Genomic DNA, 13,141 nt, shown 5'->3' with positions numbered 1-13,141 from the left:
CTAAAAACAAACAAAAAACATATAAACAATATAAAAGTGCGAAATAGAGAAAATGTCAAATACTTTTCCTCTCATGATATGACTAATACTTTCAGAATTTGTTGCCACGTTCACATTAATGTTTCCATTTAAGCCTTGATGTAAAATACATTTTTCTCATATATATCTTGACTGAAATAATGGTTTTAGTCAAAGCTTTGGTTCTCTTCATCTGGCCAGAGACATCATGATGAAATTGACCTTTTTTGTCTAAATCTGGACCCTTTCACATACTTTCAGTGTTGATCAATAGGCATCAACCTTTATTGAAATAAACTAATTGGATAATCTATGTGTGAGGTTTTTTTTATCATATTATGTGTCATGAAAACAAGTAAACAGATAATAGCTTATAAAACTTTGCAATTTCATCTTGTTTCATCTGGCTGACAGGTTGAATAATGTCACTTTAATGTTTTGCTTTCATTTTAAATGCAGCATGAAAAAGAAAACTTTCACCACGGGGTACATGGAAAGATTGCAGAGTAGTTGTTTTGAGCAAATAGAAATTATAATTCAAATGAAAAAAAAAACAAAACAGGTCGACTGAAGAGGACAGGAGCTTCCACAAGCCCACGTAAGTTGACCTATAATATCTAACCACAGTGTGCTGCTAATAAGTGCACATGAAAACCACTTAGCAAGCCACAGTAGCACAACAATAACAAGTCTTGGAAAGCCAAGCTAACAAAAAAAAAACAAATTAGATGATGAGTAACAAATCCAAAGCCTACCGTGTGTAGTTCTGGATGCTAAACTATGACTAGACAGTCACTGTTTATGGGAGGGGTTTAGTGAACTGTCAATTCAGTGATTACTCATATTTATATGGATGCACATGTGTAACCACAGATCCACTCTGTGGTGAAATACTAACATGAAGTAATCCCATCAATCAAAGGGGTACAATGTAGGGGTACCTGAGCCCATCTGATTGGGCTGTAAGAGTATGTCAGACAAGAAATGTTGAAACAATTGACCTATAATATAAATTCCTTTACAGTACATCTAACTAGGATAAAATGAATGTCGCACAAAAAAAATTGAATAGAAATAGAAGCTATTAACATGGTCGAGAATCATTAACAGGAAGAGCTCATTATATTTCAGACTTCTTCATTGTCTTTTTGATCCAGTCGAGTTGATTTTGTGAAAGAAAAGCGTAAACTCCAGGCATTTTAATTTGGCCACATGCCTTAGGTCCAAAAGAAGTGACTCCGACTAGCGCTCCATTGCACAACAGCGGTCCACCTGAATCACCCTAAAGAGAGAGCAAATACAAGACATTTTGAGGCACATACACAGCAGTTAGGGTGATATGGATGTTACAGGTTACTTCCTGCTCAAAATATATTGAGTGTGTACTCACGTTACAGGTATCAGCATTGTTTTTACCATCTGAACCAGCACATATCATGTCCTTAGTGATGACAGGCTTTTTGTTGTAATATTCACCGCACTTCACTCTGTCGACCACAGTCACATTGACAGACATCAGGACATCAGACATTTTATTGACATTGTTGTCTGTTTTCCCCCATCCAGCCACCATACAGACGGAGCCAGCTGTTGGGTCTTTGACAGTTTTACCCAAATCAAGACATTTCACCGTTTTGGTCTGCTTTGCCGATTTGCTGAGCTGAAATTTTCAAAAAAAAGCAGATTTACATTACTTATTTAAAGCAGGCCTGTGCATTGATTTTATAGAGTTTGAATAAAGGACACGAACAAGGAAGACTAGTGCCAATACTAATTCTAATATATAAGGAATCACAGTAGTCAGGACAACAAGAAATGAAGGTGTAGATAACGTTCTCCAGATCATGGGGTGAGAAGAAAGACTTCATATTTTGGATATTATTTGGAGATAAGCGACAGCCTGACTATATGTTGGCACTAATTCGATTTGGACTAAATCTGGTTGAAATTTTGGTTCAGTTTAATTGGGATCTTTCTCTTTTGCCTAAATAAACTGAAAAATATAGCTGGAGATTTTCTATATTTTTCTTTTCGACAAATCTCATCCAACAATGTGAAACCAACAATCAATTGATCCTACCCAGAAGTTTCTATCCAAAGTCTGATATTACTTATTCCTCCATACCTTTGACATCCAAAAACTATTAAAAACACCTCAATGAGCCACACTGTTGCACTGGTTGTAATGTTCCTTCACCACAAAGATTATGGTCACAATTGTTTGTTCAGAAAAGGATCTCAGCATGAATAGTCTCTGTAGAGTAGTCCCTTGTAGGACAGACGCCACTGCACATGTGCGGAAATGCTGTTCCATTTAGTTCTTTGCTAGCTTGTTGTGCTACATATCACAACCTCTTGACAATCCTGATAAGTTCTTTTGAGTAAATTACAATGTAGTTCAAAGTCAAGAGGTTGTGATATGAAGCACAATAAGCTAGATAAACTATTTAGATAAAACCACATTCTTGAACATGCTCAGTAGTGTCTGCCTCACACAGAACTACTCTCCAGAGACTGAAAACATGATTACTGTTGTTGGAGCTGTTTCTAAACAAATTAATGTACCCAATTTTTTCGTGCTGAAGGAACATGTCACCTAGTGCATCGTGTGGCTCACTGAGGTGTTTAATAGTTTTTGGACAATAACAGAGATCTAGGCACAGGGGAATATGATACATCAGGCTTTGGATACACATACAATACTTGTAAGTAGGATGAGTTCATCGTTGATTTGGCTCTGCACATGAGATTTGTTGACAATAATAAAAGTATAGAAAATCACCAGCCATATCTTTTAAGAGTTTAACAGAGTTCAGACAAAGCTCCAAATATGTTTCTAAATCATCATGAACCACTCATGCACCTCTGCAGATTGAAACCAACAACTGTAGTTATTGTGATATCACCTTACCTTGAGCAACATGAGGTCATTGACTTTCTTTGTCTTATCATAGCTGGGATGAGGAACACGAATCTCCACCTCTAGGATCTGCCTCGAACCCTTCTCCTTTTCTTTGGATTTTATGGAGTGCACCCCGAGCCACACCCTTGTGATACTGTAACAGCATGAGACACAGGAAACTGTTAGATTACAGTTCACATACACTAAAGGTTTACATGCAAGAAGTGAATAAACTGATGATAAACTGATGACTCTATCAAACATAAAAACGTCAGAATGTGGTCTTTTGAGACACTGAGAAATCTACTGCATTTTCCCCCCAAGTGTGAATAAGAGTGGATACTTCAGTGGTAATAGTGTTGAATGCAGAGTTTAAGTAGAGCTATTACTCTGTGTTTAAATGTTAAATTGACTGATATAAAACGGTAATGTTTATTTTCACTCTTCCACAGTTAAATGTATATGAGCAGAAGTCTGTCCTAGTAGATCCTCTAAATTAGGTTTAGAAGTTTTTATAAAAATACAATATTAATACAGTAAATGCAGTATACTGATGTCATTAGACACTGATAAATTAGTTTAAATGTCCCTATTCAGAGCAGTTCATCTATATAGATGACTAGGGGGATTAAAAAAAGATTGTGCACCAAGTTAATTTATGGAAAACTTAAATCTTAACGTGCAAAAGCACGAAAGGAAAAGAAACACTTTGACCACCTAAGTAGCATTTAAAAGCAGTATACAAACATTTAATAAACAGTTTATAACTCTTATGATATAGTTGTAAGCAGACATAAATGTATTTGGAAACAACAATAACTTCTGTGGACATCCATAAATGGGGCTGGTGTATAAACAGATAATAAATGATAATAAAACACAGTTGTGATTATATAAAATTAGTTTTCATAGGAGAAGTTATAATTGCTGACATACTGCTTATAAATGCTAAACAGGGGACCTAACGTAAAGTGTTAACTTATTTGCGTATATTAAAAATCTAAATTTCTGACCATATGTTACATCATCGGTTATAGTTTGAGTGCAAGATATGACATTTTAAGTAAGGTAAGTACTGTAAGAGGCTTACTCAGCGCAGTGGGCAGCAGTCAGGACCCATTGTGGATCGATCAGTATCCCTCCACAGCTTGGTATCTTGCTCTCCAGCAGAGCCATGAAAGGCAGCGAGTGAGGCGTCACTTCTTTCCCTCCAATAATCTCAGCACCTTGACCTAAGACAAAATTTTCAGACGGTTCATTTAGCAACGAGGTGATAAATGACGTGGTCAACCAAACAAAACATGACACTTTGCACCGGCTGCATTATAATATTGAAAGACCCCTGTAACATTACTTTACATATTTTGAATGAGCAAGATATCACCAAGTATAATTCTGCAAATATAGAAAATATTACTCACTGGACTGGACAATGAGGAGGACCACACAAGAGAGAAAAACACTGAGATCTCTCGGACAGAACATTTCTTCTTCTCTCTGTTTGATATGATGGTAAATGCACTGAACACTGAAACCCACCTCGATGCAAACACTTGTCTTATATTTGTGTCACTTGTGTGTTAATTTCAGAGGATGTGGTCTGACCATGGAAATGCATGAGTCAGCAAAATGGACACAAGCATGACATGAGACTTGCTGTGATCCGTCTTAATTTAAAAGCCCGTGGTAACTGTCATTTACAAGTCGTCATGCAGTAGTTTTATTTGACAGCTGTGTGGTGGAGGCTGTATTTACATGACGTAGGGCGCATCAGCAGGGTGCAGACGTTTCAGCACGGGTGGGATCAGTTTGCAACAGCTAATGACTGGGGGTCTTTGACCATTTCAGTTATGATTTACTTGAATACCATCATCTTATGATTCAGAGGGAGAATAAAAATGAATTCTACATTTAATCAAACCTTAATTTTCCTTCAGTGTGCAAGAAATAGCATCATGTCAACCATCTTACATAGATATTTATTTATATGAGTCTTACATGAGCAGCCACTAAAGACAGCAATAAGTTGCTTATAGTACATTTCTATTGTAGAATAACACAAAAACAGAATGCAGAATAATATGCGGCACAGATCTTAGAAAACGAAACATAAAGGCCTGAGGTGCATGAGAACAGCAAGGTATATGTGGTCACAAATATACAACAGATTTCATTGCCTAAATTATCACTGTTGTGTTTAGACTTCGGCTTCAAAACTGAGAAACATTTTGATTTAAATCAGAATACTGTAAATGTGTGTTTCTCTCTGAAATGTTAAATATTGTTTTGGGTCCAAAACACACAAATGAGTGTAATACCAGAGGCCTGACAACATTTGACTAGGTTGGCATTATTAACACTGACTCCTAAAAAGTACGTTTGTGTGCAACTTATTTGCAACAGTAAATATGTTTTGAAAGTAACCATATAGAATTTGACCAACATGCATTAATAGGGCTGATGGAAAAGTGAAAATACTGTACGAAACACAACACTAAAAACTAACAAAAAATATAAAAACAATATAAAAGTACGAAATAGAGAAAATGTCAAATACTTTTCCTCTCATGATATGACTAATACTTTCAGAATTTGTTGCCACATTCACATTAATGTTTCTCTTTAAGCCTTGATGTGAAAAACATTTTTCTCTTATATATCTTAATGAAATAATGGTTTTAGTCAAAGCTTTGGTTCTCTTCATCTGACCAGAGACATCATGTTGAAATCGACCTTTTTTGTCTAAATCTGGACCCTTTCACATACTTACGTTGTTGATCAATGGGCGTCGACCTTTATTGAAATAAACTAACTGGATAATCTATGTGTGAGTTTTTGTTTGTCATATTATGTGTCAAGAAAACAAGTAAACAGATAATAGCTTATAATACTTTGCAATTTCATCTTGTTTCATCTGGTTGACAGGTTGAATAATGTCACTTTGATGTTTTGCTTTCATTTTAAATGCAGCATGAAAAAGAAAACTTTCATTTTTTGCCAGAGATTCCCCACCAGGCCTACTAGTATCTGAGGGGTACTTCTGTAGTTACCACGGGGTACATGGAAAGATTGCAGAGTAGTTGTTTTAAGCAAATAGAAATTATTATTTAAATGAAAAAAAAACAAAACAGGTCAACTGCAGAGGACAGGAGCTTCCACAAGCCCACATTAGTTGACCTATAATAATAATAATAATAATTATTATTATTATTATCATTATTATTATATAATAATAATATAATAATAAGCTTTATTTATAGAGCACCTTTCATGACATAAAATGCAGCTCAAAGTGCTTTACAAAAGAAATGTAAAACATAGATACAGATATATATATGCACAAGCACATAGATACACACACACACGTGCATATATATTCATATACATATGCATGCGTATATATATATATGCATACATACATAAACATATACATACATATACACACACGCATACATATTAAACAGGATAAATATCGGTTAAGACATAGTAAAGGAGTAAAAGACAAATTCTAGAGAAGGGATAAAATCATAGGGGTAAAACAAAATCAATTAAAGGCAAGGTCATAGAAGTAGGTTTTGAGTTGCTTCTTAAAACTGTCAACCGTGGTGGCCTGTCTGATATGAGGAGGGAGCATGTTCCAAATCCTCGGTGCATCACAACTGAAGGCAGCGTCGCCATACCTCTTGCTGTTTGTCAGTGGCACCTTTAGCAGACCAGCACCATGCGATCTGAGGGAGCAATTTGGAACATACTCTGACAGGCAATCTGACAGGTCTAACAACAGTGTGCTGCTAATAAGTGCATGTGAAAACTACTTAGCAAGCCACAGTAGCACAACAATAACAAGTCTTGGAAAGCCAAGCTAACAAAAAAAAACAACAAATTGGATGATGAGTAAGAAATCCAAAGCCTAACATGTGTAGTTCTGGATGCTAAACTATGACTAGACAGTCACTGTTTAGGGGAGAGGTTTAGTGAACTGTCAATTCAGTGATTACTCATTCTTATATGGATGCACATGTGTAGCCACAGATCCACTCTGTGGTGAAATACTATTATGAAGCGATCCCATCAATCAAAGGGGTACAATGTAGGGCTACCTGAGCCCATCTGATTGGGCTATAAGAGTATGTCAGACAAGAAATGTTGAAACAATTGACCTATAATATAAATTCCTTTACAGTACATCTAATTAGGATAAAATGAATGTTGCACAGAAGAAATAGAATAGAAATAGAAGCTATTAACATGGTCACGAATCATTAACAGGAAGCACTCATTATATTTCAGACTTCTTCATTGTCTTTTTGATCCAGTTGAGTTGTTTTTTTGACAGAAAAGTGTAAACTCCAGGCATTTTAATTTGGCCACATGCCTTAGGTCCAAAAGAAGTGACTCCGGCTAGCGCTCCATTGCACAACAGCGGTCCACCAGAATCACCCTAAAGAGAGAGCAAATACAAGACATTTTGAGGCACATACACAGCAGTTAGGGTGATATGGATGTTACAGGTTACTTCCTGCTCAAAATATGTTGAGTGTGTACTCACGTTACAGGTATCAGCATTGTTTTTACCGTCTGAACCAGCACATATCATGTCCTTAGTGATGACAGGTTTTTTGTTGTAATATTCACCGCACTTCACTCTGTCGACCACAGTCACGTTGACAGCCATCAGAACATCAGACATTTTATTGACATTGTTGTCTGTTTTCCCCCATCCAGCCACCATACAGACGGAGCCAGCTGTTGGGTCTTTGACAGTTTTACCCAAATCAAGACATTTCACCGTTTTGGTCTGCTTTGCCGATTTGCTGAGCTGAAATTTTGAAAAAAAAGCAGAGTTACATTACTTATTTAAAGCAGGCCTGTGCATTGATTTTATAGAGTTTGAACAAAAGACACAAACAAGGAAGACTAGTGCCAATACTAATTCTAATATATAAGGAATCACAGTAGTCAGGACAACAAGAAACGAAGGTGTAGATAACGTTCTCTAGATCATGGGGTGAGAAGAAAGACTTTATATTTTAGATCGTATTTGGAGATAAGCGACAGCCTGACTATATGTTGGCACTAATTCGATTTGGACTAAATTTGGTTGAAATTTTGGTTCAGTTTAACAGGGATCTTTCTCTTTCGCCTAAATAAACTTAAAAACACAGCTGGAGATTTTCAATATTTTTCTTTTCGACAAATCTCATCCAACAATGCCAAACCAACAATGAATTGATCCTACTTACAAGTGTCTATCCAAGGTCTGATATTACTTATTCCTCCGTACCTTTGACCAAAGGGCGTCGCTAGGCCTATTTCAGGGGGGCTTTCGTCCCCCTAAAATTTTCTTCAGCCCTCCCAAAATAAATGTACATTATTAGTTTAAATCATCAACAGTTTTTTCTCATTCATTTTTCATTAAAGTCCGAACTGTGCCATTGTGTCTCCAAATTCACAATGTACCACGCACTAAGACCTGGGAGAGGCTGCTGCTGCTCTAATCCAGCATTTCCATTGGCTGTGCTCATGTGTGCTGCCCGCTCAGAGCCGACAGTAGAGACTGTAATGGTAGTCAGAAACCACTGACGTTGTGACAAGATGTTGGCTAAAACTTTACCAAGAGAAACATAATATACAGTGTGAAACAGTAAGTAGCTCACTTGACCACTGCTACGCTCTCTCAATCAGTTAATGTCAGTGAAGAGGTCACATTGTGTTGATCATAACACAATTTTATATCCCTCAATTCCTCAATATGTAGATGGATATACGACATGTCATCAAAAAAGGTGGCAGCTCTGCCGAAGGCCAGTCAGGTGAGAAGATTTTGCCAGTTCAGACAAATACAAATTTAAACTGGTTCTTGTAAATCTGAGTTTAATAAAATAAAGTGTTACTGAAAACAGGCGAGGAGAGGGAGAGGGGGAAGATGGAGGAGACTGACAGGGCTGAAGGAGCAGGTCTGATGGAGGTTAATGATCAAGAAGAAAGCGAGTGGGAGTTGTTTAAGCTTTCAGTTAAAACTAATACTGAATTTTATGACATAGGCCTATTACTCATACAAGGCATGAACTAGCCTAAATGATTTTATAACATTTTTAGTTTTAGAGTTTCACACCTCAAACATCAGTCTGTGTATGAATAACGTACTTAGGACCTGCAACTTATCTAAGAGAGAGGAGATAGCATTCCTTGACTTCAGTACCTTTGCTTGATCTGTGCCTATTGTAAGTGGATGGATGGCAAGTCATATTAGATCTGTGCCTATTACAAACTATGAAGAGACAGATCTATTGTGTTGATTTTACACCTATAGCTACTCTAAAAATTCATGACAAACAGACATTTTGGGGGGGGGGGGTACATTTGGTACCTTTTGAGAAATTTACCATGTAGTTCAAAGTCAAGAGGTTGTGATATGAGGCACAATAAACTAGAGAAACTATTTAAATAAAACCACATTCTTGCACATTCTCAGTCGTGTCTGCCTCACACAGAACTACTCTCCAGAGACTGACAACATGATTACTGCTGTTGGAGCTGTTTCTAAACAAATTAATGTACCCAAATTTTTCGTGCTGAAGGAACATGTCACCTAGTGCATCGTGTGGCTCACCGAGGTGTTTAATAGTTTTTGGACAATAACGGAGATCTAGGCACAGGGGAATATGATATATCATGCTTTGGATACACACACAATACTTGTAAGTAGGATGAGTTCATTGTTGATTTGGCTCTGCACATGAGATTTGTCGACAATAATAAAAGTATAGAAAATCACCAGCCATATCTGTTAAGAGTCAAGCAAAGTTCAGAAAAAAACTCCAAGTATGTTTCTAAATCATCATGAACCACTCATGCACCTCTGCAGATTGAAACCAACAACTGTAGTTATTGTTGAATCACCTTACCTTGAGCAACATGAGGTCATTGACTTTCTTTGTCTTATCATAGCTGGGATGAGGAATGCGACTCTTCACCGCTAGGATCTGCCTCGAACCCTTCTCCTTTCTTTGGGATTTTATGGAGTGCACCCCCAGCAACACCCTCTTGATACTGTAACAGCATGAGACACAGGAAACTGTTAGATTACAGTTCATATACACTAAAGATTTACATGCAAGAAGTGAATAAATTGATGATAAACTGATGACTCAATCATTCATAATAAGGTCAGAATGTGGCCTTTTGAGACACTGAGAAATCTACTGCATTTTTCCCCCAAGTGTGAATAAGAGTGGATACTTCAGTGGTAATAGTGTTGAATGCAGAGTTTAAGTAGAGCTATTACTCTGCGTTTAACTGCTGAAAATGTTAAATTGACTGATATAAAAATGAGCAGAAGTCAGCCCTAATAGCTCTTCTAAATTAGGTTTAGAAGTTTCTATAAAAACACAATATTAATACAGTACATGCAGTATACTGATGGCATTACACACCAATAAATTAGTTTAAATGCCCCTATTCAGAGCAGTTTCATCTATATGCATGACTTGGGGGATCAAAAAGTGATTGTGTACTAAGTTGATTTATGGAGAACTTAAATCTTAATGTGTAAAATCACTTGCACAAGAGGAAAGGTAACGCTTGTATATAAACATTTAATTAATGGTTTATAACACTTACGATATAGTTGTAAATAGACATAAATCCATAAGTGGGGCTGGTGTATAAACAGATAATAAATGATAATATAGTAAAACACAGTTGTTGTAAATAAAATAAATCTTCATAGGAGAAATTATAATTGCGGACATACTGCTTATAAATGCTAAACAGGGGGACTTAAAGTAAAGTGTTAATTTATTTGTGTATATTAAAAATCTAAATTTCTGACCAAATGTTACATCATCAATTATAGTTTGAGTGCAAGACATGACATTTTAAGTAAGGTAAGTACTGTAAGAGGCTTACTTAGAGCAGTGGGCAGCAGTCAGGACCCATTGTGGATCGATCAGTATCCCTCCACAGCTTGGTGTCTTGTTCTCAAGCAGAGCCATGTAAGGCAGCGAGTGAGGCCTCACTTTTTTCCCTCCAATAATCTCAGCACCATGACCTAAGACAAAATATTCAGATGGTTGATTTAGCAACGAGGTGATAAATGACTCGGTCAACCAAACAAAACATGACACTTTGCACCGGCTGAATTATAATATTGAAAGACCCCTGTAACATTACTTTACATATTTTGAATGAGCAAGATATCACCAAGTATAATTCTGCAAATATAGAAAATATTACTCACTGGACTGGACAACGAGGAGGACCACACAAGAGAGAAAAACACTGAGATCTCTCGGACAGAACATTTCTTCGTCTCTCTCTTTGATGTGTTGGTAAATGCACTGAACACTGAACCCCACCTCGATGCAAACACTTGTCTTATATGTGTGTCACTTATGTGTTAATTTCAGAGGATGTGGTCGGACCATGGAAATGCATGAGTCAGCAAAATGGACACAAACATGACATGAGAATTGCTGCAAACCGTCTTAATTTAAAAGTAACTGTCATTTACAAGTCGTCATGCAGTAGTTTTATTTGACAGCTGTGTGGTGGAGGCTGTATTTACGTGAAGTAGGGTGCATCAGCAGGGTGCAGACGTTTCAGCATGGGTGGGACCAGTTTGCAACAGCTAAAGATTGGGGGTCTTCAGCTATGACTTACTTGAATACTTTCTTCTTATGATTCAGAGGGAAGTATGAGAAATTGGAACATATTTATGATGTGAAATGAAAACTCAAGAGCTAATTACTGGAAAAAAAATGATTGTAAATTTAATTAATAATAATACCTTAATTTTCCTTCAGTGTGCAAGAAATAGCCATCATCTCAACCATCTTACATAGATATTTATTTATATGAGTCTTACATGAGCAGCCACTAAAGACAGCAATAAGTTGCTTATAGTACATTTCTATTGTAGAATAACACAAAAACAGAATGCAGAATAATATGCAGCACAGATTTTAGAAAATGAACCTTAAAGGCCTGAGGTGCATGAGAACAGCAAGGTATATGTGGTCACAAATATTTGGCACATATACAACGGATTTCATTGCCTAAATTATCACTGTTGTGTTAAGACTTAGACTTCAAAACTGAGAAACATTTCGATTTAAATCAGAATACTGTAAATGTGTATTTCTCTCTGAAATGCTAAATTTGTTTTTGGGTCCAAAACACACAAATGAGTGTAATCCAGAGGCCTGACAATATTTGACAATATTTGACACATTAGGTTAGCATTATTAACGCTGACTCCTAAAAAGTACGTTTGTGTACAACTAATTTGCTACAGCAAATATGTTTTGAAAGTAAACATATGGAATTTGACCAACATGCTTTAATCGGCCCAATGGAAAAGTGAAGATACCATATGAAACAAAATACTAAAAACAAACAAAAAACATAAAAATAATATAAAAGTGCAAAATAGAGAAAACGTCAAATACTTTTCTTCTCATGATATGACTAATACTTTCAGAATTTGTTGCCACTGAATTAATGGTTTTAGTAAAGGTTTTGGTCCTCTTCATCTGGCAAGAGACATCATGATGAAATTGACCTTTTTTGGCTAAATCTGGACTGTTTCACATTCTTTCAGTGTTGATCAATAGGCATCAACCTTTATTGAAATAAACTAACTGGATAATCTATGTGTGAGGTTTTGCTTGTCATATTATGTGTCAAGAAAAAAGATTAGAGATTACAGCTAAAGATTACAGCTTATATTACTTTGCAATTTCATCTTGCCGCTGATTCAGTCTCCGTGTAAATAGCATGCACGATTCATGGTCTAAAGTCTCAGCTGCAGTCATATGAAGTTACACAAAGGCCGGTTCACAATTTGTCACCTACAGTACAACAACAACAAAAAAAGCTACCTTCAGAGAACATATATCCAGCCACCTTATATTGAAATAAATATAGAAAAAAAGGCCTCATAAAACACATCACACTGTGCTGTCGGCTTGAAGTAAACCTTCTACTCTAATCATCCATGTGTCCACTGTAGATCCTTCTCTCCATTGCTCCATGCTAACACGTTAGCTTAATCTATGAGGAGTTATGGTATGACACGTTATCTAAGAAATGACTAAAGAAGAACTTAAAGGGTATTCTGTCAGTGTTAGTAGAAGAAATGGGTGAGACAGTAATAAATATGACACATCTAAACACCTTATTTGTTCATCAGAACTAGTTGGATACACTGAATTTAAG

At 36.4% G+C, this 13,141-nt stretch overlaps 2 protein-coding genes across 2 annotated transcripts; both read right to left on the bottom strand.

The window, feature by feature from the left end:
* Positions 1-925: 925 nt before the first annotated feature.
* LOC121904091 (granzyme A-like) lies at positions 926-4,405 on the bottom strand. The gene is made up of 5 exons (XM_042421619.1): positions 4,342-4,405; positions 4,011-4,152; positions 2,930-3,074; positions 1,409-1,678; positions 926-1,300 (listed from the first exon to the last, which is right to left on the bottom strand). Exons 1-5 carry the CDS (start codon positions 4,403-4,405, stop codon positions 1,139-1,141), a joined length of 783 nt encoding a protein of 260 aa, XP_042277553.1. The 3' UTR covers positions 926-1,138.
* A 1,980-nt stretch (positions 4,406-6,385) lies between these two features.
* Positions 6,386-11,607, bottom strand: LOC121904090 (granzyme A-like). Its single transcript, XM_042421618.1, has 5 exons — positions 11,163-11,607; positions 10,832-10,973; positions 9,829-9,973; positions 7,470-7,739; positions 6,386-7,361 (listed from the first exon to the last, which is right to left on the bottom strand). Exons 1-5 carry the CDS (start codon positions 11,224-11,226, stop codon positions 7,200-7,202), a joined length of 783 nt encoding a protein of 260 aa, XP_042277552.1. The 5' UTR covers positions 11,227-11,607; the 3' UTR covers positions 6,386-7,199.
* Between the last annotated feature and the right edge of the window lie 1,534 nt (positions 11,608-13,141).

This window comes from Thunnus maccoyii, chromosome 9, assembly GCF_910596095.1.
Source record: "Thunnus maccoyii chromosome 9, fThuMac1.1, whole genome shotgun sequence".
Lineage (NCBI taxonomy): Eukaryota > Metazoa > Chordata > Actinopteri > Scombriformes > Scombridae > Thunnus > Thunnus maccoyii.
The sequence above is the reverse complement of the archived record's forward strand: the minus strand, read 5'-3'. Positions and strand labels throughout refer to the sequence as shown.

Bases quoted from the DNA above. Each gene is read 5' to 3' on its own strand.
- LOC121904091 (XM_042421619.1), bottom strand. From the start codon at position 4,405: ATGTTCTGTCCGAGAGATCTCAGTGTTTTTCTCTCTTGTGTGGTCCTC. The intron at 4,153-4,341 runs GTGAGTAATATT...ATTTTGTCTTAG, and splicing joins CCTCCTCATTGTCCAGTCCA to GTCAAGGTGCTGAGATTATT. The intron at 1,301-1,408 runs GTGAGTACACAC...CTCTCTCTTTAG, and splicing joins ACAATGCTGATACCTGTAAC to GGTGATTCAGGTGGACCGCT.
- LOC121904090 (XM_042421618.1), bottom strand. From the start codon at position 11,226: ATGTTCTGTCCGAGAGATCTCAGTGTTTTTCTCTCTTGTGTGGTCCTC. The intron at 9,974-10,831 runs GTAAGCCTCTTA...ATGCTGTTACAG, and splicing joins ACTGCTGCCCACTGCTCTAA to TATCAAGAGGGTGTTGCTGG. The intron at 7,362-7,469 runs GTGAGTACACAC...CTCTCTCTTTAG, and splicing joins ACAATGCTGATACCTGTAAC to GGTGATTCTGGTGGACCGCT.